The following is a 23,783-nucleotide window of genomic DNA, read 5'->3' on the forward strand; positions in this document are numbered from 1 at the left end:
AGTCAGACTGTTTTTTTTTGTTTTGTTTTGTTTTTTCAAGAAAGGAACTAGAAAGGGATGTTTTCCCCCACTAATATTCACAGATGCTTCTTAATGTATCATCAGTGAGATGGCTGGCACATAAAATGTGAAATATTTGGTGTGAGACCCTGTCTACACTTTACCACATGACAATGAAATATAATTAAAGGATAGATAAAATATCATTAATCATCTTTTTACTGCCTTTTTTTTGGCTGGACAACAACAATGTGGGGGCCAGCCCTATAAACATGAAAGTCTGGCCCTGGGTCATCGAATGATGATGTTCGCACAAAAAGAGACAGAGTTCAACACTTCATACTCTGATAACCGCCAGAGGGGAAAACAAAAGGTGCCAAAATATGAAAGCAAGGGCTGAAACGCTAACTGTATGCCTGCAGCCAGCTAAAACATTAGATAGCACCTCAAAACATTATTTTAGCACCTTATGTTCACCAAAAAGTTACACTGACAAACTGAATATTGTCTGTCCATCTCAGTGTCCTTTCTCTATACCCAGCTTATCTTGGAAATATGATCCCACCGAATGGCCAGTAGTGACATATTTTGATATTTATTTGGTCAAATCACCGGGTAAGATCATACTTAAGCCTAACAAAGATCAAACAAGGCACTACATTGTTTAGTTAGCTTCAGTCTTTACAGTGTGTCTGTCTACCAAAACGCTGGTGCACGTAGGCAGACTTGATGTCAGGATCCAACAGTTTTCCCATATCTTTTTGTTGATTCCTTACATCTTACTGTTAAAAGTTTCGTTTTTTTTGTTTGGCAGCTTGTAAAAAAATAGTCATGGATTCTTTACCATGTTGGTAGTGCATCCAACCACAAAGCAGCTTTAAGGCATTTTTATGTTGTTTGGTAGCAGACGTAAATAACAAGGATGCACTTTCACCCAAGACAAAGTCAGTGGACAGCAATATATTGTTTTCCTCTCTGGTGGGGGCGGGACTTAAAAATGCTCTGTCTTAATCAGAAAGTAGTGTTGGCGTTGCTCTATTGGCTGCAACAGTGCATCAGCTAGTGAAACAAAATAAATCAATAAATAAAAATATCACCAAAGAAAACAAAACATTCAGCATCAGTCATATGGAAAATTGAAGGCAGATGAGGTCATTTATAGTCTCCTTTTCCCTGCCATTTGATGTTTTAATCTAAATTTATATATAGCCAGCTGCGGTTTACATAGGCACCGTGTTTATGAACTCTGCGTCATGTGTGCCTGAACGCCATTTTCTACTGTGACGCTGCCAGATTGCGTTTGTTTACACAGTCCAGGCATATACCAGGTATATACCTGTCGTAGTCTTGTTTTTGATGAACTGTATTACATTTAGCTAAAGATCCCTTTAACTTGCCCTGTCAAGTTCACCTTCATTTTTAGCTTTGCTCTGATTTCATCTCTTACTTGTTGGTAATGAACCTGTCCACCCATTTATTTGTGAATTCATCTGTCTCTTCAGTTAGTGTTTCTCCCTGACATTTTTCCTCCTATTTGTTTACTTCTCTGTGAAACTCACTCCTGACATCCTGTCACCCTTATCATCAAGTTGTCTTTTCTCTCACTGTCTCTGTAAACTGTAATCAAATGATTGTCATTTAGCTTCCCAGGCTGTCCCACCCTAGCCAATCACAGTGATTTTTTTTTCTCATTTTTGACATACACTATACAACCCCATGTGTCCACTACCTCTCTATTAGTGTCTCTCAATCGGTCCTGTTTCTTAAAACTATGGTATGAGAGTCGCTCCTATTAAACAAACTCGGTGGTGAACAACTCTCATATTCATTTAGATCTTTATTTTGTTTTTTCCAGTCAGCACTGGAATACGTATTGCCAAGAGAGGCATCCATGCTTTTTCAGCAATCCACCCTCAATATTTGATGCATAAACACAAGCAGCTTTTTCCACACAGAGCTTATGAACCCATTCTCTCCATCCCTCTGATTCAGTTAAATTCAGAGTTTAGCTTTTGTCCAAATTATTTTTGCTTTCCTTTCACAGTGTTTTCATTTGTGCTCATTGTGCCTGTATTTACACGCCAGCTGTAAGTTTAAGACAAATCTGATAAATTTTACTGTCACCCAATGTATATGTCAGAGTACTTGTAGAGTATAAATCAAAAAAATTGGTGTCAAGATCATGCAAGTTAGATAGTGAAAGAAAGCAAAACATGACTTTTTGCAAGAGTATGATCCTACAAAGAGCTTTGTTTATTGGGGTAGATTGCCTCATGTCAGGCATTGACCATCATTTCCTGCTTCTTCGTTTCTCCAAGTCATGTTGGAGCTATTTTTTGCAAGCTTTAGTGTGATAAGCTTATTAGTTAGCACCTGTAAATGGTCTTCTTGCATGCAAGTCTGACACCCCACAACATTGCCGCATGCAAGACCCATGAGATATCTGCATCCACGTTTGCTGAGCTTACGGTTATTTTTGCATGCTAGCAGCAAGGAACAAGTCATGTTTCTTTATTGGAGCTTTGGTGGCATTGATTAGTTGGCAAGCATGCCCTCACATGCATTAATTTCAGTTGCACATACCATCATAAATGCACACAAGTTACTTGCATGCATTGGAAAAACTTTTCAAGACGCAAAGTGGTAATTGAGGCATTTCCTCATTTTAATTCTGTCACGCTCAGTTCATTTGCAGCGTGGGTGGACAGAGAGAATGGTCAAGGGAGAGGGAAACACAAAAGACAGGGAGGCAGAGGAGTGAAAGAGGGAGACTGTGGGAGGATAGATGGGAAGATGGGGTAGAGGGAGAGAATGAGGAAGCCATCTGAAAGAAAGTGAATTCAAGAAATAAGATTATTGTCAAAAGAAATCCAGCACATCCCTCAGAGGCAGTGCACTCGGAAAGAAAGGAAGAGTGAAAAATCTGTGACAATAAAAGAGAGAGAGAGGAAGTGTGTTGTTGAGTTGTTAAGAGGAATGAGAAGAAAGAGCAAATAACCTTGAAGGAAGACTTTGTCTTTCCTACATTTGTTAATGCAGATACACACACACAGAGTGAGTATTTGTCGAAGTCTCACACTTAAACAATCAAGCAGTTTTAGGTGTAAGACATCCTCAGAGGATGCGATGTTAATGAGCAGGGGGCTCAAATGAGGCTGCCATCTTTGAAGTGTCTTTCTCTCACACACAAATGAGTCAGCTATCTTTGAACTGTTAGCTCTGTGACTAATAGCATTGCACCGGGCCCTTTGTCTGGAGATTTCTGCAAGGCACACACACATGCACTCATGAATTTGCCGACATGTTACACACACACACACACACACACACACACACACACACACACACACACCACCTAACATACAGTAGCACACACATTTGCAAACATAACATGAATATATGCACATATATTTACTGTATGTATGCACACAGGAGACATATAATCAGGTGAATGTTTAATTTGGTGCACATGGTGTTATGCTTAAAGTGCAAATGAGTGATGCGTACAGATTACCAATGCAGTACTTAACATGTTATCGAAGGTGATGATTATTTTAACCTGGAGAAAGCGAACACACACAAACTCAGAGGAAGCCAACACAGGAAGATTTGCTATTAGCTTTTTCTGTTGATACATTTCTAAGAAACATTTGTCGAAGCACTTCAGCAGTTTAAATAGGCTAATTGTATGGAGATTTCTGCAAGTGTCCCTCCCTCCCTGTGCGCCTGTGTAGACTGTGTCATCAGAAGCTGAAGATAACTGTGAAAACACAAAACAGCAGCCCTTCGGCAAAATGCCGGTGTCTTGACATAATCTCTTCACCAGACATTATTAGTAGCCTCAAATCGATTGTCTCCACAAGTTGTGTCAGATACCAACAACTGTGTGGGCTGATAAAATGTCATCATTAGTCTTCCAGCAGCCTCCACTTTCCACAATTATCCCTTTTCTTTCTCCTCGTCTTTCTCCTCTATTTCTAAAAACCGGGATGATGTGTCACATATGCAGCAGCACTGCAGTCATCTGTGATCGGCTGATGACACTTTACTGGAGAGGAAAAGATGAGCGAGACGGGGGGAATTAAAGTGGATATCACTGCAGATCTTAACACGACAGCGTTGCCACTTTTATGCAAATAACAAAAAATAACTTGCATTAAGTTTAATATTCTCTCCGATTCAAGTGTTTCTCCATCCCTAAAAACAGCTCCCCATGTCTTCCTCCTCCTCTCACCCAAAGTCTCTCTGTCACTCCACTGCTTTGACAGGGTGCGGCTTTTATCCAGACTTATAGTTGTGAAGTACAATGTGAAGGTTTTACCAGCTCTTTATACATCCCACATGCTGCAGAGTCCCATGGGGTACTATGAATGGGGAAACATTCAGAAAGTCTATATGACTTTGACTAAAAACTTTGAGTGATCTGTTTGTTTCCTCATTTCTTGCACCCTTGTAGCGTCTATCTTTTTGTGTTTCCTAGCCTTCATCTTTCCCACTCCTTTTCTCTTTTAATTCCAGGTGCTGAAGTCCCTCCCCCGTATTGAGGGTCGTCCCGGTGCCTCCCTGCCACCCATGGACTTCAAGGCCCTGGAAGAGGGGCTTCGATCAGCACACGGCGATGATATCACCCCTGAGGATGTGATGTCAGCAGCCATGTACCCCAAGGTGTTCCAGGAGTTTAAGGAATTTACTGGTAAGTGACTTGAGAATGGATCTTTGTATCCAGAGAAGAAAATTAAGAACGGGAATCAACAAATTGTTTATCTCGATTTTTAATTATTGTGAATTTAATCAAATTGGATCTGTTATATTGAACAAGTCTGGGTGCACGGCATTTGGTCTCGTTCCCACACGCTCTCCCTCAGTCTCATTTGTATTATTACTGGGGCTTGAAATTAGCATCTAACCTTAAGTCAGGAACATTCAAGTTTTATCAGGTAGAAATGATTTTACTTGTTGTTTTTGGCAGTTCGCATAAAGGAAAACAATCACACTTAAGCCGATTCAGGGGAGAGCAGAGTTTAAACAAAAAGTGGAAACACAGCAACTGATGGTGAATTAACATGACGTACATTTAAAAAACTAGAACAGCAACAAAATGGTGCTATAGGGGGATAATTTAGCGCAACCAGGAGTAGCATTTTTTAGCAGCTTTTAAGTGCATGCAGTCGGCAACAGCGTGTAGCAGGAGAAGGCTGTGATGTTAGGAGTTTAGTAAGAATCCATTCTAGAGGAGTCAAATTTTCCAAGTTGTTTAAAAACAGCAGTAACATTCAGCTGCCTGGATTACCACTTGCTTTGAGGGGTGAGAAAATGTTAGCATTAAATGGGTAGCGCTTCATTGTGAGGAGTTTTAGTTAATGTACAGCTGTTGCTTGACTGCTTAAGGTTAAGACAGAACACACCCCTGAGCCTGAACCTAAAAGGGATAGTTTGGATTTTTTGAAGTGGGGTTGTACAGGTTGCTTATCAGTAGTCAGTGTATTACATACTGTAGATTTCAGTCGGTGCACCCCCAGTCTGGAGTACCAGCATGGAGGTGAAACATTGCACTGCTGTGGATGGGCAGAAAAAAAAGATCTGAACCCCTCTAAAAATATCAATATCAATTTTAAGTATATGCTATATTTAGAACATTTTCATTGCTTTACCTCGCTATCAAGAAAGCAATTTCCAATAAGGAACTGAAGCTGTTAAATCACCCTCTTCATTCTCCATTGAGACAAACAATAATTTAAGATCGCTAAACACAGGAGCTGCTGGTCTGCACCTGCCTCCATCAGTTAGTTTGTTGGATTAATGTGCGATTCTAGCATTTTAAAGGGTTAGTGCAGATTCACCAAAATCACGCAATAGCAAAAACAAACAAGCTGATTTAGGCAATGAAAGGCCAGCAGCTCCTGTATTCGGCAATCTTAAATAACCCAATTATTTCTTACACTGACCATGGATAAGTGCTTCATACAACCTCACTTTAAAAGATCCCTTTAGCACTCAGTCTTTTCTAATTTCATTTTTGACATAAATTAATGGCCTTGAAGTAACCTCCTTATTATACTGGCATCATCTGATTTCCTGAGGTCTTAAAGTAGGTGTGTCGAGTTGTGTATTGCCTGCATTATGAAATATGGAACCCTGTTTGCTTGAAAGTTGAAGAACAGACAGTTGAGTTAAGGAAATCATTAACCAACACATATTGTAGTTTGTATTCTTTGTGTTCTTTCATTCATTATCATTATCACCAAACAATGTCGCTGATATTAAGGTCACTTCTGTTTCCTCCTCCCCAGCTAACTTTGGTCCAGTGGACTGTCTCAGCACCCGGCTGTTCCTGGACGGACCCAAAATCGCAGAGGAGTTTGAGGTACACAGCTTCACACAGCAGACCATTTAATGTTAGGGCAGAATTTTAGTGGGAAGTCCTAATATAAACACCATGACCCATGTGGTTTGTAGCTGGAATGACAGTTTAAAGGGGAGTAAGGCAGGATATTTAGTCCTTTGCAATAATATTTCTTTACCCTGTCTTGAGTGCTGGGTGATATGGATTTAAAATAATATAACAATATTTTAGGATATACTGCGATACACAATATGTATATCAATATTTTGAAATCTCCTCTAAACTACTGTAAACTACTACAAAACAAAATTATTATCTCCATAGGAGAGAGATGAAAATGCTGGTGGCTGAAAAAACGAGACAATTCATACCCAGTGTTCGAGATTAAGTCATTTTAAATAGTTTGCACGTAGAACAAGCTGCGATACATTGAGTATTTTTGATTTATTGCCCAACCCTACCTTTCTTTTCCCTTTTTTAGTTTGTGTAAGTGCAGTGCTAAATTGATAGAGTATGCCTTTAGAAAATTTGAACTGAAGCCACACTAACATTAGCCATTTATATTTTTTGGCAAACTCTGATTGAGCAGTGTTCAACAGCACATTTACAGCACAATAGTAATGATAAAATCTCATTAGTACTGATGAATTTCATAACAGTAATAATGTATTCAATAATCCATTTAGCTCCTTTGTTAATTGTGATGTAATAACGGTTTCATAAAGACCAGTCATTATCAGCAGTGAATGATTTTTCCATCACTGCAGATGGCCGAGGTTTGATGCAGTTTGGTGCAGAGTCACAGTGAAGTGCTGATAACACAGTGGGGAGGACAGATATATTAACAGTTTATCAAGGGAACAACAAACAGCATTTCTGATCCCTCTGGCCATCAGATTGGCCTTCACACACAGAAATAACAGATTAAATTTGTCGTGCGGTGTTTGAGAGCAGGCCAGCGAAAGGCACTGAGGGGCTCATATCTCAGACCAAAATATAGCCGTTACACATTTCCAAAGCTTGTAGCGTTCGTTTATTCTCCTACAGGGAAGCAGCTGAACATGCTGTCCAATGAAGGAATAAAACAAATGAGTTGATTTGCTTTGCATGCAAACAAATTAGCGGGATGCAGGAATGTAACAATCTTGTGGTGAGAGGATTTAATAATTGGCTGTCACTTGTTACTGCAAAGCCACGAAATCTAAAAGTAAAAATGTTCCTGTGGAGTATTGACATCTAAGTTGCATACCATTTCCTGTCAACTCTAAAGTGTTACACAAGCAGAATTGGTCATTTTTTATTTATTTGTTTATTTTATTTTTTTTTTACATATGTGAATGTACAGTCAGCAGAAATATTTCAAGATGTCAGCTGCCCTGATTGAAAGTATCTATCTGAGGAGGAGACAGCAGGTTTGAAGATGCTGTTTTTATTCAGAAAGTGCAGCGCAAACAGAACGTTTCAGCAGAATGACAGCAGTAACCACTTTGATGAGGGAAACTCAAACTGAAGTGATTGTTCAAGTCCAGATTGGAGAATGAATTCCAAAGAGATTGTTGAATCTACTGACGGTAACCTTTGCTACAGATATCAGAATCCAACGTCAGATCAAAGAGGATTTTGCTTTGCTACCGCAGGAGATGTTGGAAGAGCCTGTCACTCAGTATGTCGTTGGGTAAAAAGATATTTCTTGGTACGCTATCCTAAACTTAAAGCTGCTTTTCTCCTAACTTTTAAATGTCGGTTTGGGGAGGATATTCTTTACAGATACACAATTCAGACTTGAAGAATTATATGACTGTTTTAATACTAGATTGTGAAGAATGGTAATGTGGTGTTGAAGATTTCAGTTGTAATCCATAAGATTTGAGCTTTATCTGTCCCTGAATAATAAACTCAGACATTATATATACATAACAAACACCATGGTTATACAAATCCACACATACTTGACAGAGGGAACAGACATTGTAAGATGTTTTTTTCATACAGTTTTGTTTGTGAAAATCAGTGTAGTTGTTATGAGACCATGGTATGTTCTGTCAGAGTAGTGATGCTGTATGGGAAAACATCTTTTTTTAAACCTGGCACATTTGCACAGTAGGAGACTGTGACCAGATGGCAGCAGTATGAAGCAGACAAACAGGAGGTGAGAGGTCGGAGATGATGGCTGTTACATTTTTTGACTGCAGCTCTATTGCAACCTTGTGTATTTTTGTTGTCTGTGTGTTTGTGAGAAACAGGTGGAAGTGTGCATGAGGGAAACCTGCTTCTGCACTGCAGGTTATGAAGGCTACATAATAGGAGGAGATTAGGTTTGATGAGAAATGGTGATGGGAGTGACTTTGTAGAATTATGACTTTGTCGTTTGGTTAGGGTATGTAAAGTACAAAACTAAAAGTGTCCACTCTGTGCAGTTGACGTAAAAAGTAATTGTGTAGGCATTTGTATGGTAACTGAACTGAACTTTATTCATCTTGATTACTTGAAGTTTCTGGACTGTTTCATTACCTTTGGTGTTAGCTGAGGGTAACATTAAGTTAGCTTAAAGGGGCAGTGCAAACTTAGTATTCGCGATCTCTATTATGTTAGAAAGAGTCTGAAAATGTGATCATGGTGAAACCATGTATATGCAGCCTCCTACAACTTTCCAAGTAAATGTACATTTTAAAAGACAGTAAATAGAGAAGGTTGCCTTTGAATTAACTGTTGCTAGCTACACAGGACTTTATATCTAAGGCACATATATTTATTTTGTGATGTTTTTTAAATGACATACTGAAAATTTCTGTGATGTTTTTCCTGCATGAAAAATGTCAGAAAAATATCGTAGTATATGATGAAAATGTCATGAAAAAGTCATAGGATTACATGTAAAAAAAAAATAAAGAAATTAGAAAAATATTTAGAGATAGTGTCTTATGAAAGGAAAAACAAATGCCACAAAATACTCATAGAAGCTCATATGCTGCTATCATATCATAGCTCATATAGAAGTCACAAAAATTTCACAGTACATTACGCCATAAAAATGCAGCAGTATAATATGTCAAATACATATTATAGTCAAAAATTTTTTAAAAAATCAGGAAAAATAACACAGAATTTATGCCATAAAAAAGTCATAGTGTGCCATAAAATATGTATTTATAGGGTAAGTTAAAAATGAACTGTATAGTATGCAAGGGAAATAACATCTTAAATAAAAAGCAGAAAAATGTCATTTAAAAAAAGATATACTAAATTATATTAAACAAATGTCACAAATATGTTTAGCAAATGAACCATAAAAAACATATGTCATAATTCATATTAAAGTAACAGTATAGTACACAAAAATGTCACATAAAAAGTAATAGTACAAGATATCATAACAAATATCAATAATAATGTAAAAATGCTACAGTAGAATATGCAATAAAATGTCAAATAATATATAAGTCAAATTATATTTTTAATAAAATTTTTTTGATAATATAGCATTTTGTGAAAAATGTCAAGAGTTACAGAAAAAGTCCTTTCCTGTACAGAATTAAAATCCTTCTGTTCAGTTTCATCAGCAATTAATAGTCCCCTAAACTCCTGTCATGCTCTCTCTATTTGAAACCTTTTCAATTCTGAAAGCCATTAATCACCCCGACATGATTTTCCCACCTTTGAAAGCTAACACAAAGGATTTGAATCCGTTGCACTTCGCGTACCTGAAGCTGTTTTCCTTTCTAAAGAGGACAAAACCTTTGAATGTTCATGTTGAAGTGACGCATGTGTACAGCCTACTATTGATGTTTCACTTCCATAAAGGATGTCAGCATTGAGGCCATGAGTTCATGACCATAAAAAGCATTTTTGGACAAAAAGTCAAATACAAGAGCCTTTTCATAACTCTTTCTCAAATAGAAGAATGTTATCTGTTTCCATGGTGTTTTTAAAATCCACTTTTTGAGAGAGATTTAAATTTTGCGAAGTTTTGTGTTGAAAGAAGTGTTCAGCGAGTACAGGGACAACTAATTCATAACTCTATTATTCGCTCAGCTTTTATACCCACAACTACATTATTTTGTTTTCAAAGCTTAAATAAAATCTGTCTTTTAAAAAGCACTTTTGTGCATTGATGAAATGAAAATTTGTCAGACAACATGAAAGGCAATTTCCATCCCCTGGAGCCACCTGTTACCTTTCAACATTTTCACACTGGTATCCACTCTGCATCATTCACACTCCTCTTTCCACCACTTCTAATTATAATCCCAGTAAAACCCTAACACACATCATTCATTTTAAATCAGCTTTTCCTTCTCCATCCCTGTCCTTTGTGTCTTTCAGTATTTCCCCTTGATTCTCTCATTATGAGCAACACAGAGATTTAACTGACAGTGATTCAGAGCGGCCAAAGGCAAACATGTTTAATTACTGCTTCATTTCACTGCAGCAAAATGGCTCTGGGCTGGTGTTAATTGATTTTTATATTAGAGGGACATGAGGAGCAATACTTTTCTGCTGCTGTATCACTATCAAAGAATCAGGAGCTGCATTGAGTGTGCTGATCTAGTAGTGACCCCAAAGATGGGCAGGACCCCTTTCCCTCTTCTCAATCACCCCAGGGTGTGTATCATTTGAGAATAGTCAGAAATGTGGCCACCACTGATTAGACAAACTCCTTAAAATATTTCGATTAAGAGTGTTGGCAGCTTCAGCAGATTTTGAGTTTGTTTTGAAGCCACAGTACGGTGCAAGCTGTGCCGTTCTTTTCAAATTCCTACAGCATACTGAATGGTTGGCTTGAATAAAATGTTCTTGATTTGTAATCCAAACAATATTCATCAACAAAAATGATTGAATACCCAACAAAACACTTTAAAAGCTACAGTTGTAGAGTGGGATAAATTGATTTAATATCCATTGTCCAACTTGCCTATGGCAGTATTGGCTTTCCTTGCAGTAAAATTGATTTTCTGAGCGTCCGTTATTTAAAATAAAAAACCTCATATTTAACCTGTCTAAGCTTTTAGTGGATCTGTTTACTTATTTTCTCTCTAAGTGGAAAACTTGTCATTCAAACATTTCCCAAATGCAAAGCTGTTGTTTTGTTTTGCCACCCTCACTCTTCACTATCCCTTGCTGCTGTTCATCTAATCTCTGCTCTGTTAGAACTGTTGTCACTTGTAAAACTTTCACACATTCCGATTTCTGCACGGCATCACTCATCGCCACAGAAACAAACTTTCCCCCGTTGTCACGATGATAGATGCTCCCACCAGATCAGGTCCGATTACTGGTAGCAGGTGGGAGACGGAAAAGTTGTCAAAAAAGTGACCTGTCACATGCAGAGTGAGGTTTCTGCTAGTTGTTTTTCTTTATTTTCCAGTGCAGAATTCCTGGAGGGGAAAAAGAAGCTCCTTTAATAATATAATAAAAAACATAACAATAAACTATATTCATTTAAACAGCACTTTACATTGCTGCAGTGAGGCTTAAATAGGGCTGATATGATCTAGTCTTTAAGTTAAGCTGAACACTGAATTTGCACTTGCTGAATATATGAAATAATGAAAATATTTTTTACTTAAGCTAGGGGTGTCTTGATATGCTGTTATTGAAAATAACAGTGCTATATAAAATTTTTTTTAAAAAGTATCCTGTTAAAAACAAATGTATGACATTATTTTGTAAATAATACAACGCTTCTTAAATCATTTCCCTCACCTGCCTACACTCATATTTTAAGTGTAAATATTTTGCCCAAAAAGAGAAAATGTACAATCACCAAAGACATGCATTAATTCGACTGCTTTTTTTTTTTTTTTTTTTTAAAGATTTCGCCATAATATCATTATCATGAACTTGTCATGTTAACCATGTATTCAAAATATATAGTGCCAGCTAAGCCTGGGCAATATGCCTAAAAATATTACTAAGATAAAAATCAGTCTATTGAAAATTATGTACTGAAAAAGTAAAATCATGTTTTTCAAGTTTAAAGGCTGTTTCCGCTCCTGAGTGAACGCTGAAGAAACCAAACAGTTAATTGTGGTTTAAACTATGATTTTTTTGTCAGAACATGACAAACAGTCAAACGCTGAGGTAAATTAAAAAACATAATCAAAATAATGTCAATAAATAGACAAAGAAGGCTCATTTCTATATTCAGTAAATGTTTGACATAATGTTACCTTAAGTCACATTATGTAATATCATTGTGATAAAATGGCTGGGTAGTCAGTGACATTAACTTGCTGGCTACCATGAAATGTTGCTGTAACGCTTTAACATGCATTTTTACGGAGCATTACTGACCCCCTCCACAAGAGTATGGAGGATTTATCAAACGTTTATTATATCTCTATCGAGGAAATTTATAATAAGATTATTAGTGTTTTATCACCCAGCCCTAGCTTTTGCCTAAATACAACAATTTACAGTAATCTAAGATCATATAAAACTATGAATGATTGTATTGAAATCAGGCTGAGAGAGAAAAAATACATTTTTGTCACACTAAATGGTGATGTATTTAAAAAAAAAAAAAGTTTAAATGAAAGGTTGTGAGTTTGACATTTGTAGACAGGGGCCCAAAATGATTTTGTAAAATTGGCAGAAATAATAGATAAATGAAAATGATTTCAGATTCGTTTCGTTTAGTTTGAGAAAGTTCAGGACATCCAGCACTTAATGAATATTTTTCCAAAGAAGGTCAGGTATACACAGAAATGTTGCCAATTTGAAATGAATTATGTTTCTGCCCACAAGAAATTACATGTTGCATCAGTTTCATCAGCTTTCACATTTCCTTTCTCTGTGTTTGACAGCTTGGGTTATCTATCATCAAATATTAATGAGCTGACAATCACACACCTATCAGAGATGCACTGAAAATGTTAAAACAGATGGACATCACTGGGGAAAATTAAGCTGCATCAATTCTTGACAAGTTGACTCGTGGGTTATGTGAAGTGTGTGTGTGTGATGCGGGTGACAGTTTGATGTGAATGTTTAATATGTTAGTGGCAGGTTTGCCAGGTGAGCTACTGCTGCTGCAACCTTTTGAGAAACATAGCAGAACGAAAGCATCATTGTCAGATGCTCAGACAGGTGGCGTGGGCGTTGATATCTCATATTTGTTTTTGAGCTCATGCTTGGTGACTTTTGCGATGCTGATTGCTTTGTTGAATTACTGTCCTGTGCTACCAGAGCAATATTGTGAGTGTTAAGTCAGGGTAGTATCACACACTTTAGCATACAAAATCCTCCACATATACCCCCTTTCCATCAAATTTAGCGTTTGTATGTGACATTTTTAAACACTTTAAAACCTGCAAAAACATGCCATAGACTAGTTTACCTTTGTCAATGGACCAGAATTGTGTACAAGGCTCTGCAGCAGACAAGCATGCCTTTCTTTGTGTTTATTTTTTTGGTGCATCATGTTCAAAGTCACTGACAGGCCAGAAAACAGGTTAGTAAACAGCAGAGTGCAGCATGAAGGCCTGTGAAATCTTTAGGGGCTAAAATTAGTGATTCACCTAGGTGTATCCATCAGTCTCAATGAAAGCTGAAGCTGGTAAATATCAGTGACTACTGCAGAATCAAATGACACAGGGGTTAATGCTTATTGTAATCTTTTCGATTTCATTAAAAAGCCATATGTTAGTGTGTGTGGGTTTTTTTGTGCAGAGGGAGAGGAGCTATATTATTATAGACACATACCTGTGAAAAGCCAGAGAGAAGCAGTGAATATACTGGAGGTTAACAGCGTTTTGTTGCATAATAAATGCATCAAATACAGTATGACACACGGTAGTGATGGAAAAACATATGTCTGTTTTTGCTGTTAAATTATCTGCCATATGAAATTATCTTTAGGAGATGTGGCAGGAGAAAAGCCTTTGAGCTGGCGATTGTGAGCCTTTGTTGGCATTTGCAGTAAATCCACTGTGACAGCAACAAAAGACAGCAACTGTCCATTGCAGATGACTCTTGCTGAACATGCGCAGCCCCCACTATTACCTGTATACTTGAAACAAAAGCTGTTTATGAGCTCTTGGCAGCTTGTGCGTGAAGCACACAGCGGAAATCTTTATCAAAACAGATTTAAGCACCAAATCTTTTTGAGCACTGAGCTAGACCTAAAGCCCCGGGCCCGGGTTGTTGATGTTGTGGGAAGTAGATATAAAGGCTTTCACAGTAATCATTTGGTATTGTTAAGCACTCCATTTCAAGCCTGTTGCAAATCCAGTTGGAGAGCCTTATCAGCCAAAGAGCGAACAGCGAGCCCGGAAGATTTCTCTTTGTGTAGTGAATGTGGTGGGAGGACACAACCATTACTGTTTTTTTTTTTATGTTCTGCAAATATTCTGAGTTATTATCATTGCATCTTTTAACCAGTTTCTTACAAACTAGAATTTGAATCTGAAATCTGAAAATCCCTCTTAGACACATGTCTTTATAACAGCTTTTCAAAGAACAAATGACCACTTTGTGAAAAAGCATCTTAAGGCCATTTACGTAGATTGCATTCCTGTACACAGATAAACACATGGGTGATGGCTCTGCCCACACATGCAAACAGCACAAACAGGAGGAGAAAAAATATAACGACCTATGTGACATGTCCTGATGACTCAGTTTGGTATTAATCATGTTTGATGGAAATATAAACAGACTTTCACAACCATGGACCCAATCACACACACCCTGTCAGCGCTAATGTGCACAGACACCAACACATGGAGCTCTGTTTACCGCAGCAATCTCATTACTCACTGGCAACACAAGCCATTAATAAAGTCATATCAGAGACATGACGGTAAAGCACACTGTGAAAACGTGTTTCAGTCAGAGATACTGTAGAGCCAAGCACATAAGCAGCTGAGTTTGACAGAAAAAGCTGTGTGCTCAAGGGTACTTCCTGAATAAATGCAAGCAGCATGTGAGGGCTGTATAGATGAGCGTACAACAAATATGTCAGTGAGATATGAAACATACGTACTGCAGAGAGGATGCTATCACAAGTATTGAAATAAGAAAATAAAACAGAAGGAGGCAGGGCAGTTAGGGTTGGGTTTGATACAATTGTATTGACTTTGAATTTATTTCTGTGGTTTGTTTGAGGGTGTGGGGATTAATTTATCAGTTTTACCCAGGGATGAACTTGTCTTTACTTTGACTTGATACCTTGCAGATAGATGTTTAAGTGACTGAATGCTTAGTCACAAATATTGTATAGTGGATGGTGGTGAGACAGCTTGAGCAAGATCTCAGAGAACAAAAAAGAATTATAAAATCTTGAGTAAAAATTTTAGCTCTTTGTTTGAGGAGTTTGACATGTTACAGTTACTGTTTGATTAGTGTGTCACAGTGCATGTAGTGCATTCATCACTTCATTGGTATCGGCAGATATTGGCTTTAAAATTAAATAATGGCATCGGCCAACATGCTAATTTCAGCTATTATCACACAGGTACAAAATATTAACCCTAAATAGTTTCTTTTTCTTATTTTGCACACTGAATGAATATTATATACATCGAAAATCATTGTATTTTATATGTCCATCCAACGGTGGGCCATCATGACAAGAGCATGCAAAATATGGTGTTAACTCCATGACAAAAGTGACTTGATGATCACAAAAATTAGCTTTGCATCAAAGTGGTTATATCTATTGGTATCAATGGCATTCTGTGATTTTGGGCAAGCTTTGGGTCTACTGGAGCATTACTACTGTCTACTCTCTCCCTGATTCTGTATAAACACAGCATTAGTGTATATATTATAAAATTAGAGGTTGTTGGAATGGAATTGGGACATAGTTTTCGGAGTCTGCATGTGCTTATACTTTGTTATTAGTCACAGAAGTTAGTTGGTAAAAAAAAAAAAAAAAAAAAAAAGATTTTTTTTGTATTTGCTTCCTTTTTTGTTATTTAGCCCAGTGATTTCTTGAATGTTTTGGACACAAAGTGATTTACCTGCAATTGGATTACAAGTTTAAGTAGATAATAGAAGCCCGTAGGGGAGGTGGTATGAGCCGTGAGTGTGTTAGGTTGTCTGTGAAGTGTTGTCTTTTTATCTCAGTATAAAACTGATGTTCTCACACACACTTTACACTTTAGACAAAATCAACTTCAAAAGATTCATAAATCTTGTGCAACTCTTCAAATAGACACATACTGTATTTTTCATGGGAACAGTTGTGAGGAGAGTTTCGTTGAAGCCCCACAGTTGGAAATGGAAAGGGAGTTTTGTTTTTTTTTGCAAAGTGCTGCCAAGAGCCCGACAAAACAGCACAAGCTAGAGAGAAGTTCATTGTAAAGCAGGGTGGAGAGAGACGGGGAGATGAAGATTGAGTGCTAGAGAGAAAGCAAAAGGCATGCAAAGAAAGGTTCTGTTCCCAGATACAGAGTGAGGGAAACAGATGAAGAGTCAGAGCAGCCAGAGAAAGAGAAAGGCAGAATGAAATTGAGATCAATACGTACCTGCAGCAGCGTGTATTTTCGTCCTCGCTCTGAGACTTAGTTTAGAATATCAATGGAGACCCAACAGCCAAGATGGCGATGTGAGAAACAAAAAGCACAAGAGGGTAAGGGTTGTGAAAAAGAGGTGGATAGACACAGCAGAGGAAAAACATAAAACCACAGACAGATTAAAGAGAAGAAAAGCCGAAAGAGGCAGATGAAGGAAATTAACAACGGCATGAGAGACAGAGTGGCCCCAGAATTGGCCAGCAAAATAACAATATGAAATAGAAAGCTGTGACACATGGGAGGACTGACAAAGAGAGAGATTGAAAGCCAGACGGAGGAAGTTGGACAAATGGAAAGACGGAAAAAATGAGTTTCCGACCGGTGAGATGAGAGATTTGAGAGGAGGCGTGAGATAAATGAAGAAGTACAGTGGCCGGTGTCGAGGGAAAGACTAGCAAGACAGAACGCAGCAGTGACCAGAATTGATATGAGAAGGAAAGAGTGTGTTTGCTGTTGGTACAGACAGAGTAATATCTTTGTCTTAAAATGACACTTTACAGGTGGCAGGGAAGCCAAAGAGTTTACAGTTATACTAAAAGCCGGAGCAATATTTTTATATCATCCTCCTGCTTGTCTGTCTCTTTATCTCTGGCATTGTCAGTCTGTCTAAACCACTTCTCTCTATGTTTGGTGTCAGAATTGATGTCTGCTGCAAACATAGATAGAGCATAGACCCATTCCTGTCTTTTTTTCCCCACTTACCAGAGCCTACACACAGCACAGCCAGAGTGTTCATAACAATTCTTTACACAGAGCTCTGTATAACTCCTGTGTCCTTATATCTCCCCTCAGAATCCATTATTAGTCAGCACAAAATAAATGTCAAATGCTCATTTAGCTGAGCTAGCAGACTCCCAGTTAGGGCTTGGCGGTATAATGACTGTGTTTGATTTATCGATATATTTTCAAGCAAGATATAGATTTAGACAATACCGTTTACATTGATACAGGGTCAAGTTGTGTTACATAACAGTGTTCTTCTAAAAAAGCCATGTCAGTGTGCATGTCTCCCCTTTGTTTACTCTCCGCACAGCTCCGCCCCACTCATTCAGACACAAGTTCTCCGGCAACACTAAGAGAGACACAGTGCTGCGTCTCTGTTTAATCTGTCTGTTCATTAGTCTGCAGTGGGACATCGGTCTGTATGTTGCTTGTGCTACGCTAATCAGTCTGTGAGATGAATGAAATTGCAGCATTAGCACTCATGCAACATAGCGCCGGCCTGTAGCATGTGTGGGAGGCAGAGCGTGTTTGTTGCTAGTTTGTATGTGAGGTGGATCATAGCGCATCCCTGTTCTTCTTGTAGTCTATTGTGTGGCATCAGCAACAGATAATTCATATAGAGAATGAATATAACTGCTGACAGCGTGCATCTCACTCCTTCCCCCTCTCTGCCTCTCTGTTGATGCTATGTGCATAAAAAAGATTAAAAGCCTTACAAATATTTAAATACATTTCCAGTACTAGATTCATTTGAAAGACCATGGAAAATAACTTTTTTACCCCATCCGACAAAGATTTTGTGTCAAACTTCAATGAATTTAGGCCTACTTAATACTTTTGTATATATAGTTTTGTTGCCTGTGCTCCAAACCTCTGTAGCTGTATATTTTCGAACAGGGAAAAAAAAATCAGTCTTTGCATTTTATTTTGTTCCCCATTTGTTTTTATGAAAGTGCTCATGACACCTCGAGTGTGGCTTCGACTTGCAACTGAACATGTGGCCTATTTTGCAGAAAATACTGAGATATATATTGTGTATCACCATTCAGCCTGAAAATACCAAGATGTGATTTTTTTGTCCATATCGCCCTACTCCCAACTCATGACTCATAACATCCTAGGCTTGTGTTTGGTAAAGCTATTAGGGTGCTTGTTTGTGCTATTGTACTGTGTGTTTTGGCGGTTCCTCATTCAAAAAGTAAGGGAAGCGTTATGAAAATATCGAGTTGCAAATTGAAAGAATTTTCCTTATTCCGTCATTGTCAACATTAATCACTTAAATGTGAGTTTTAAAAAGCGTTTTCATATCAAACATAACTAAATGCGTTTTTTCCCTGAATCAACAAATTGCATATTCTCCGACAGCATTGCATCGCCTATAAAACATGTAAAGATGTAGAGGGCGAGACATATGAAACATCTTAAATATGACTGAACAATGCTTCGCTTTGCACGCTTTATTTTCCAATGTCGCCGATATACTCTTCCTCCAGACCCCGAGATAGCCACCTCATAATAAAAATGTTACATTTATTTGCTAATGCTGGTCAGTGAAGCATCCCTTTAAAATACAGCATTCTATTGATGGCTGGAATATGAGGAGATTATATATCGTTTGTCAGAATCAGATTTTCATTTGAGTAAAATGAACATGTTTGATCAACCATCTCTAATGTTGATCAATCATTATCCCTAGACAATACCTTCATCAGTTGTAAAGATTCTCGTTAATTCAGATATTAATCAAAAGGAAAAATGTTTCCAGACCAAATGTATTAAGTTAGTTCTTTTACAACACGACATAAAGGCAGTTTTTATTGAGGCCATTTTGACATCACAGCAAAAAAAGATAATAATAATGATCGCTGAATTCCATTTAGTTGCTTCACTTTCAGGATCCTGGTGCTGTGCTGGCTTATGCTGAGTTTATGATATATCTGACTTTGTACTTAATAATACAGAAGTGCCTGAGCTGAACCAATCAAATATAGAAATCTTGCCTCGGCCAAACACTGTTATTCAATGTAATTTACACCAAATTAATGGAGATGGTGTTATATTTTCAATGCACCATGAAACTTTCCCATCTCTGCAATCCATCTCATATGCTGTGAGAGCAGCTTCACCGTCACAGCTTACTGAAGTTATTTGTAATACCACAGACAGGGCCAAAACCTTTATCATGTTAAATGTAATTTATTATCACATTAATGGTATATATCACAATACATTAATTGTTGTGTGAATTCAATTGAGAAATGGTTTAAAATGACCATGTTGTACTTTATCACATTAGATTTTCTCCTTTTATTTGTCACTTAAAAACAGAAACGAACAACTGCCTCACATCAGACATGAGTTAAAAACAAAAGAGTCAAAACAATAGTACTGTCTATATATATAATTTTATTTTTTTCTAAATGAAAGCTTTATGGTCCCTGAAACGAATAGCTTTAATTGTTTAAGGTTTTGATATTTACATGCTCACTTTCCGTCTTAATTTCAGCCCAAATCCTCACCCTGCAGTACAAATGATATCGCCAGATCTCTATCTGTGGGCACACAGAATGTCCTCTGTGAAAGACTCCACCTTTTTTCATTTAAAACACTCCCTAACATTCCCATTAGGTAAAATAGATTTCTGCAAAGCCAACAGTCACTTATGTAATGTAGTGCAAAAAAAAAAGTTTTACATTAGTATAAATTATATGTTGCATTACATCATTTCATTTATTTATTTAGCAGTTTAATTACTTAATAAGTCCCCTCTCATGAATCTGTCCATGTTTCTCTGCCCTCCGACAAGTGCATGCTGGGAAACATTCCAGCCCAGCACGAGTGTAAAAAAGAAATAAGGAAGAGAAGGGAACATTGTGCTTGTCTCACTCCACTAACTTCACTTTTTTAATTTCTCCAAGCTCTGCAGTCTCTTTTACTGCTTCAGCTGGACTTGTGTGCTAGACACCCATGTAATAATTTCAATTTTCTAATATAATCAAATTTCTGCCCCTTCCACCTTCACACTCTCCCTTTATTCTGTTTTCTGTCCTCTGTCCTCCCCACTTGTTCCAATCCTCCTCTTCTCTGTGGCTTTGTTTGATCTCAGGTGGAGCTGGAGAGAGGGAAGATCCTCCACATCAAGGCGCTGGCACTGGGTGACCTGAACAAGGCCGGACAGAGAGAGGTCTTCTTTGAGCTGAACGGACAGCTGAGATCTGTGCTGGTTAAAGATACTGTCGCCATGAAGGTAGGTGGAGGGGATGGAGGGAGGTTTGGGTTGGTAGATGGATAATGATGGCTCAGGGACAGATATACTTAATGTCTGCAGGTAAATGATAAATAGATGGATTGAGGAAAAGAGGAAGCACAGGCTCTTTAACAGTGAGTGTAGGGGTCAAGCAACATTGTTTTTTCAGAGCTCATAACTGATAACCGATATTTGGAACCGATATGCATTTACATTTACAATGAAAAGATTTCTGTTGAAATGTAGAATTTGAAATATATAACAAACGCCAACACAAAACTTTGTTTAAATGCCTTTAGTAAATGTTTAATCAAAACTGATATTTTTTCATAATCAAATACAGAAAGTTCCCAACAACTTTTTTTTATTAAGTAAAAAATTTAAATAAATAATAACAGCTCCCAGAGGTTTTACAAAGTAAAAGTATCTCCCATGTTGACACTTTCTTTGCATGTATTGCAGACTGCCTTCCCTGATGTTGGCTGAGTGTAGTACTTCATTAATTCATTTTACTGCTGATCGTTAAAATGAAATGCCAATATAAATAATCGTCAAAATGCCAAATATTGGCTCTGTTAATCGGCCAGGCTCATAAAATTTTTTCTATGTTAAATTTGGTTTTGAGAGAAAAAAAAGATTTGACAGAAGAGCACACGTGTCACAGATGAGTTTTATTCATAGAAACAAATAGCTGTGAGGGGAGATGGAGGCTCAGCGGGGAGTAATGTTTCAACGGGTGGTTGGATGGCTTGTTGGCTGGATGAGCAGATAAATGGAGGACAGTTGGATGGACAGGACAGATGGGCGCACGCCATCTCTTTTTATCTGTCCTCTCAGGAAATGAAGTTCCATCCCAAGGCACAGAAGTCTATCAAGGGTCAGGTGGGAGCACCCATGCCTGGAAAAGTCCTGGAGGTCAAAGTTGAAGTGGGATCCACGGTCAGTTTACACTTTACCTTCTTCTCTCTCTCTCTAACTCTTTCCTCTGTCTGCTTTGTCTCTGTCTCACTCTCCCTGTCTCTCAGCCTGTCTCACTCACTGTCTCACTCACTGTCTTGCTCACTTTGCCTTTCCCTCCCATGTTTCAGTGTCTTTGTTGCTCTATCGCTTGCTGTCTCTGTCTTTTTCTATGTCCGTCTCTCTCTCCCTGTGTGTGTGTGTGTCTCACTCGCTCTGTCTTTCTCTTTCTCTTTGTTTGTCCCTTGTCATTCTGTCTCTCACTCTGTCCATCTGTCTACTTTGTCCCCCCATCTATCTTATTGTCTGTCTTGCTCTCTCTTTCTCACTCACTCTCACTTTGTCTCTCTACCCGTCTGTCCGTCTCTCTCTCTCTTTATCTGTCTAGTTTGTCTGTCTCACTCTGTCTCTGCCTGTCTTCACCTTACTCTCTGTCTCTGTTGCTTTGTTGTGCCCCCCCCCTTTTGTCTCTCTGTCTGTTCTCTCTCTCTCGCTACCCGTCTGTGTATCTATGGCTTACTCTGTCCATGTGTCTGCTTTGTCTTTGTCTCACTTACTGTCTCCCTCTATCTGTTTGCTTGTTTTTGTCATTCTCCTCCTCCTCTCTTTCTGTTACTATGTCTCTTGTTGCTCTGTCTCTCTCTAACTCTGTCCCCCTTTCTGTCTCATTCATTCTCTCTCATTGTCTCCCACTTGCCCCGTCTCTCTTGCTCACTCTGTCCATCTGTTTGCTTTGTCCGTCTCTGTCACTTTGTCCCCCCTCCTCTCTGTCTATTTCATTGTCTCTGTCTCTCTTTCTCACTTTATCTCTTTCACTTTTTCTGTGTGTCTCCCCCTCCATCTCTCTCTCTCTCTCACTCTCACATACTCTGTCCCTCTGTCTTTCTCTGTCTCTGCCCGTCTGTCTGTCACTATGTCTATCTTCCCCGGTTCATCTGTCTCACTCTGTCTCTGAGTCAGTGACAGAGAGAAAGATGACAACAGGCAGTCACTTTGTCCCCCCCTCCTCTTTGTCTCCTTGTTTCTCACCCTCTCTTTGTGTGTCTGCCTACCCCCCATCCCCTTGTCCGTTTCTCTCTCCATCTCTTTCTCGCTTATTCTGTCCATCTGTCTTACTCCGTCTCTGCCTGTCTGTTCGTCACTCTGCCTCGCTCCCCCTCCTCTCTTTCTGTTTCTCTGTCTCTTGTCACTCTGTCCTTCTGTCTACTTTGTCTCTCTCTCTGTCTGTTTTCATCTTACTCTCTCTCTGTGGCTTTGTCCCCCCCCTTGTCTCTTACTGTCTCTGTCAGTCACTCTATCCATCTGTCAGCTTTATCTATCTCACTCTCACTGCGTCTCTCACTTGCCCTGTCTCTCTCAGTCACTTTGTCCATCTGTCTGTCTTACTCTGTCTCTAAATGTCTTCGCCTTTCTCTGTCTGTCCCTGTCACTTTGTCGATCTCCCCTCCTTTCTTTCTGTTTCTGTCTCTCTCTCACTCTGTTCATCTGTCTACTTTGTCCCTGTCTCACTCTGTCTCTGCCTGTTGTCAACTGTCTGTCACCGTTAGTCACTTTGCCCCCCCTTCTTTGTCTCTGTCTCCTTATTTTTCTCACTCTCTTTATGTGTCTGCCCCCTCTTCCCTGCCCATCTCTGTCTCACTCACACTGCCCCTCTTGCTCACTCTGTCCATCTGTCTCTCTCAGTCACTTTGTCCATCTGTCTGTCTTTCTCTGTGTCTGCCTGTTGTCATCTTTCTGTCACTGTCTCAGTCACTTTGCCCCCCCTTTGTCTCTGTCTCCCTGTTTCTCACCCTCTCTTTCTGTGTCTGCCAACCCGCCACCCCCTTGTCCGTCTCTGTCTCTCTCTCTTGCTCTCACTGTTGCTCTCGCTTACTCTGTCCATCTGTCTTACCCTGTCTCTCGTCATCTTACTCTCTGTCTCTGCTTGTCTCTCTGTCACTGCCATTTTGCCCCCCCCGCTCTGTCTCTCTGTCTGTCTCAATCTCTCTCACCC

General features: G+C 38.7%; 1 protein-coding gene across 2 annotated transcripts in view; it reads left to right on the plus strand.

The window, feature by feature from the left end:
* Positions 1-23,783, plus strand: part of pcxb (pyruvate carboxylase b) — a 350,229-nt gene that overhangs the window by 321,548 nt on the left and 4,898 nt on the right. For both annotated transcript variants that reach the window (XM_042512173.1, XM_042512174.1), the window contains exons 23-26: positions 4,519-4,693; positions 6,291-6,364; positions 20,693-20,833; positions 21,671-21,772. In XM_042512173.1, the coding sequence (XP_042368107.1) occupies positions 4,519-4,693; positions 6,291-6,364; positions 20,693-20,833; positions 21,671-21,772 (492 nt within the window). The remainder of the gene's footprint in view (positions 1-4,518; positions 4,694-6,290; positions 6,365-20,692; positions 20,834-21,670; positions 21,773-23,783) is intronic.

This window comes from Plectropomus leopardus, chromosome 23, assembly GCF_008729295.1.
Source record: "Plectropomus leopardus isolate mb chromosome 23, YSFRI_Pleo_2.0, whole genome shotgun sequence".
Classification (NCBI taxonomy): Eukaryota; Metazoa; Chordata; class Actinopteri; order Perciformes; family Serranidae; genus Plectropomus; species Plectropomus leopardus.